Source organism: Oratosquilla oratoria, chromosome 2, assembly GCF_046742065.1.
Source record: "Oratosquilla oratoria isolate Oo_2021 chromosome 2, ASM4674206v1, whole genome shotgun sequence".
Lineage (NCBI taxonomy): Eukaryota > Metazoa > Arthropoda > Malacostraca > Stomatopoda > Squillidae > Oratosquilla > Oratosquilla oratoria.
The window spans coordinates 92,858,923-92,864,937 of NC_134778.1; the positions used below are offsets into that span (position 1 = coordinate 92,858,923).

Consider the following 6,015-nt stretch of genomic DNA (forward strand, 5'->3'; position numbering starts at 1 on the left):
TATGTATATATATAAATAAATATATATATATATATATATATATATATATATATATATAGAGAGAGAGAGAGAGAGAGAGAGAGAGAGAGAGACAGAGAGAGAGAGAGAAAGAGAGATATTTTAATGGAGGTGAGTTTACGAGTATATAGATGAATGGGCATAGATACATAGAGAAAGGTAAAGTGATAGATGAAAGTAGATAAACTGTGGTAGAGTGACAAAGCCAGGCAAATATATAAGAAAACCAGACCACAGCATGATATGTATTATGAGGACTGTGTAAGTAAACGTTTGCCAATGACCGAAACCATCACGTTTTCTTGTTCACTTTCACTGCTGGTGTAAGTATATTTTCACCAGACTCGTAGATTGTGTGGTGAAGCCGTTTCTTATATGAAATGAGAACTCCAACCTAGTATGAAGAACAACCTATGATGATCACTGTTTTTCAATATATGTCCACACAGTATTCCCCAACTCCTAGGCCGTAAACGAAGAGGCTGCCGCGCGGACGTGACCTTGAAGTCGCCGGCGCGAGGAGGGGGAATGTCCCGCCACCGTGGTGTGGACGGGTCCGCACTATAAATGCGGGAGCGCCCGCCGGAGAAGGCAGGTGTGATCTGACTTCGCTGGACATCCAATATGCGCTCTCTGGTGAGTGAAGTTCGTATTGGTGAGCCGAGAGGCTTTGGGTTTCAAGATGGCCTGGGGGGGGGGGGGTTCCAGGACCAGGTGACTTTGACTTGTATGCGGAAAATCCTACCCGCATCCCGGCTTCGAAGTCGACCAATAGGTTGATGCCGACTTTGTTTTATTTCCACAGATGACTGTTGCTCTCCTGCTGGTGGTCGCCGTGGCCTACGCGACTGCTGAGCCTGAGCCTGAGGCTGACCCACATTATATTCGTCCCTACCACAGCGGTTACGGTCGTCCCCATGGATACGGCAGTTATCGTCGGTATAGGTATGGCCATTACCGCCATGGTCGTTCAGCGGACCCCGAACCTGAGGATGACCACAGCGTGAACAAGCGATCCGCTGATCCCGAGCCTGAACCGGAGGCTGAGCCTTGGGGGGGGCATAGATATTACGGAAGCTACCCCAGCTACGGCTACAGGCGCCACGGCTACGGCCACAAGCGCAGGTACAGCTGGTAACAAGATATAGGCACAACCAGGAGCTGGACCAGAGTAAGGACGACCTCGGCCTCAGCATCTCCTTCAGCCACGAGCTTCTGTCTCCTCTTTGCTTGAGCCTCTTGATTTGGAGTCTGTCCGTTTGAGCATAGATGTTGCTTGTCCTGACGTGAGGGTTTAATAAAGAGTGACTAAACCATTGGTTGTTTTGATGGTCCATCTTCTGGGCGGGACTTCTATGCTGGTCTCACATGAAGCCTTGTCTTTCGAGTTCGAATGACTTGGCACGATACTTTTCAGATGCACCAAGTGCACACCTGACTGCGGCTCATGAAGACGCTCTGCACCGGAAAGGCATGGGGAGAAAGGACCTGTTTTATTCCAAGTGACTCGACAGCACGCCGGCTCAGTAGAATACTCAACCTTGTGGATTTTGTTGGAAACTAACCCATGTGCCTTCATATAAACCTAAAACCTGTTGGGTGGATGCAGTGCATGAAAAATTCATATGCATAATCCTATTATGCAGGACCGGATGGGAGTTCATCCTTCTGATGAATAATGGTAATAAAAAGGGGATATGATTTCTTTGATCGTACAGGCAAATTTCGGTGCTTAGATGTAACTGCTCAGAGGAAATGTCTTCATACGCTTGAGCAGCAATTGAGATGGCATCATATCAACCCACTTCCGCATATCTAGGAGGCAAAGTGAACCTCACACAGAAATAAAACAAACATGAAACGTTTCTATGCAAGAAAAAAATTCCTTGGGACTCAAAATGGAGGCAATTGACCGAGAGTTATTACAGTCGACACTCGCTCTCATTTTCAATCTCTTTCTCACTGACACTCACACTTGGCACATACACACTCGACGGCACAGTGGTAGTGTTCGCAACCACTGCTATAGCGGTCCGAGTTCGAATCCCACCCAGGGTTGAAATAATTTCGGTATCGCTGCGCTGCAAGTCGTTACTTAAACTCTCGTGGGCGGGGAGTTGGGTGTGTGTTTTCGTGTAAGGTGACAACATTATCCACAGATCGGTTATATATGAGCTCTGAGTTCTCATCCGAAAGGGTAATAGCTGTAGATCATATATATATATATATATATATATATATATATATATATATATATATATATATATATATATATATATATATATATATATATATATATATAGAGAGAGAGAGAGAGAGAGAGAGAGAGAAAGAAAGAGAGAGAGAGAGTCGGGTTTTCAATCGTGGGCAGGGAGTTGGGTGTGTGTTTTCGTGACAACATTATCCACAGATACGTTATATATGAGCACTGAGTTCTCATACGAAAGGGGAATAGCTGTAGATCATATATATATTTATATGTATATATATATATATATATATATATATATATGTATATATATACATATATATATATATATATATATATATATATATATATATAGAGAGAGAGAGAGAGAGAGAGAGAGTCGGATTTTCAATCATAGGCGTAGACAGAACTCATACTCCCTTAATCAGCAGATAAGCTCTATACCACTACACACACAAAAAGTGTGTGTGCGTGTGCCATTGTCTTTTAGTGTTTGTGTGTGTGTATGTGTGCGTGTGCGTGTGTGTGTGTACGTGTGTGTGTGTGTGTGTGTGTGTGTGTGTGTGTGTGTGTGTGTGTGTGTGTGTGTGTGTGTGTGTGTGTGTGTGTGTGTGTGTGTGTGTGTGTGTGTGTGTGTGTGTGTGTGTAATTCACCATGGTCTTGGATCACGTGTTGGATTCGTGATCGACAGCTATTTCTCTCCCGAAAGAGAGCTCAGAGCTAATTTATAACCAATCTATGGGTAATGCTGTGACCTTTCACACACACACACACACACACACACACACACACACACACACACACACACACACACACACACACACACACACACACACACACACTAACACACACTAACACACACACACACACACACACACTAACACACACTAACACACACTAACACACACTAACACACACAAGCACACTAACACACACAAGCACACTAACACACACAAGCACACTAACACACACACTCACACACACACACACACACACACACACACACACACACACACACACACACACACACACACACACACACACACACACACACACACACACACACACACACACACACAACACACCACACACACACACACACAACACACACACACACACACACACACACACACACACACACACACAAACACACACACACACACGCACGCACACACACACACACAGATATGTATATATATATATATATACAGTATATATATATATGTATATATACATATATATATATATATATATATATATATATATATATATATGTATGTATATTACAAACAAAAAGATTAAAAAACCGGAGCATGCCGACAGGAGACCTTTTGGTCCATATCTACTCGTAGGTCGGATGCGAAAAAAATCATAGTAATAATAAATGAATAAATGAAAACTATAATAATGTAAGTAACAAATAGAATACATAAATAAATGCGTGGGTATATTTGAATAATAAAGAAACAGGTAAATAGAATATAATAATAAATTGACACGTAGCTGATAATAAATGAGAATCAAACAGACAAATGATAAAAAAGAAAAAAATAGTATAAAATAAATTATAATCATTACAGCATCTTGCTTAGGTGTTTATCTAGATGATTCTTAAAGCTTCGAACTGAACTAAATTGTACTGCCTCTGCAGGAAGTTTATTCCATTCATTAACTACACGGTTGGCAAAGTTGTTTCTACCCAATTCCAAAATGAATCTATTTCCGGACAGTTTGAGACCATTGTTTCTTGTCTGATTCTCATTCAGTGTGAATTTTTTTTTTTCACTTTTGATGTTGTCAATTCCCTTTAGAATTTCAAAGACCTGTATCAAGTCACCTCTGAGTCTACGCTTTTTTAGGGAAAACAGATTCATATGTTTTAGTTGATTTTCGTATTATTTATTTTTGATATTTGGAATTAGTTTTGTGGCTCGCCGTTGTACTTTTTCCAGTCTGTCAATGTCTTTAATGAGATTCGGTGACCATACGGAAACAGCATATTCCAAATGTGGACGAGCTAACGATTTATATAGCTTGTTAATGAGTGATAGACTTTTGAAGTCAAAAGATCGCGCAATTAGTTCTAGAATCTTATTTGCTTTCTCAGAGGCTGAAATACACTGCTTAGATTTGAGATCGTTACTGATAATTACGCCGAGATCTTTTTCACTATTCACTTTTGTTAACGAATTTATAAATAACTTGTACTCGTACTTACTGTTGTTTTTACATATGTGCATTACCTTGCATTTATTTGTGTTAAATTTTATTAGCCACTTTTCAGACCATTGCTGTAATTTATCTAAATCTTCTTGAATATCTTATTGATTTAAGTGATCATTTGCCATTCCACACAGTTTTGTATCATCAGCAAATTTGGAAAAAGTAGATTTTAGTCCATGGTCTATATCATTTATATATACTATGAATAGAAGTGGCCCAAGAACGGAACCCTGAGGAACTCCACTTGTAACATTTTTCCATCTAGAAGTTTTTCCATTTAAAACAACTCTCTGTTTTCGATCATTCAACCAATTACTAGTCCAACTTGATAGGCTACCACTTATTCCGTGTGAAGCTAATTTAGTAAGTAGTCTTTCGTGTGGGACGGTATCAAAAGCTTTTGCAAAGTCTAGATATATCAAATCTATATTGTTTCTTTTGTCATAATTCGAGATAACTGTGTTGTAGAATTCGAGTAAGCTAGTCACACACGAATGTTTCCGTCTGAAACCATGCTGGCTATCATTTATCAAACGGTTACTTTCTAAATGATGTTCGATAGCATATCTGATGATAGTTTCCATTATTTTTCCTACCATTGAAGTCAAACTTATAGGTCTATAGTTATTTGGATTTTTTTTTGTCACCCTTTTTGAATATGGGAGTAACGTTAGCTACCTTCCATTCTCTTGGGACATCTCCGGATATAATGGATCTCTTGAAAATAATTTCTAATGGAACAACAATCTCATTTTTCATTTCCTTTAAGATTCTTGGATGCCAACCGTTAGGCCCTGGTGTTTTGTTAACTTTGAATTTCTCTATACACGTTTTAATTTTTTCTTTTGTTATATTTACCGTAGTGAGTAAGTTTACCTTAGACTTTTCACAGATTTCAGTTTGGAGTTCACTTTGAGGTGTTTCGTTTACGAATACAGAGCTAAAATAATTGTCTAAAAATTACACATTCCTTCATTTGGATATTCAAGTTCACTGTCAGCAGATAATAGTGGACCAATGTGATTCCTAACAACCTTTTCATCTCTAATGTAATTATAGAATTCTTTGCGATTCTCTTTGGATTTATCAGCGATATTAATTTCGTATTGTCGTGTTCGTTTTTTTCTTATCCTTTTTAAGTCTCTCTGTATTGATACATAACTTTCATAGTCATTACATGTACCCGACCACTTATATTTCTTATAAGTCTGTCTCTTTTTAGCAATACTTTTTTCAGTTTCTTTGTTGAGCCACTTTAGGTGAGCCTGATTTGAGGGACATCTGTCTTTAAAAGAAATGTAAGTATGAATCATCTTAGTAAGCGTATTTTGAAATATTTCCCACATCTGATCTACAGGTCTTTCGCTTAATTTTGCCTCCCAATCTGTAAGCTGAAGCTCCTGACATAGTCCTATGAACTGAGCTTCACTGAATTCGGGTATTTTAGAAACACAAGTATCTATTCTAATTTCTTTTAGGAGTTTAAATCTAACTAAGTTGTGATCACTATTTGCAACAGTTTCACCGACTTCTACATCAGTTACCCTGCTTTCGCGGCTAGTGA

General features: G+C 39.1%; 1 protein-coding gene across 1 annotated transcript; it reads left to right on the plus strand.

The window, feature by feature from the left end:
* The first annotated feature begins 496 nt into the window (after window positions 1-496).
* LOC143041142 (uncharacterized) lies at window positions 497-1,332 on the plus strand. Its single transcript, XM_076212923.1, has 2 exons — window positions 497-654; window positions 824-1,332. Exons 1-2 carry the CDS (start codon window positions 643-645, stop codon window positions 1,154-1,156), a joined length of 345 nt encoding a protein of 114 aa, XP_076069038.1. The 5' UTR covers window positions 497-642; the 3' UTR covers window positions 1,157-1,332.
* Window positions 1,333-6,015: the final 4,683 nt, after the last annotated feature.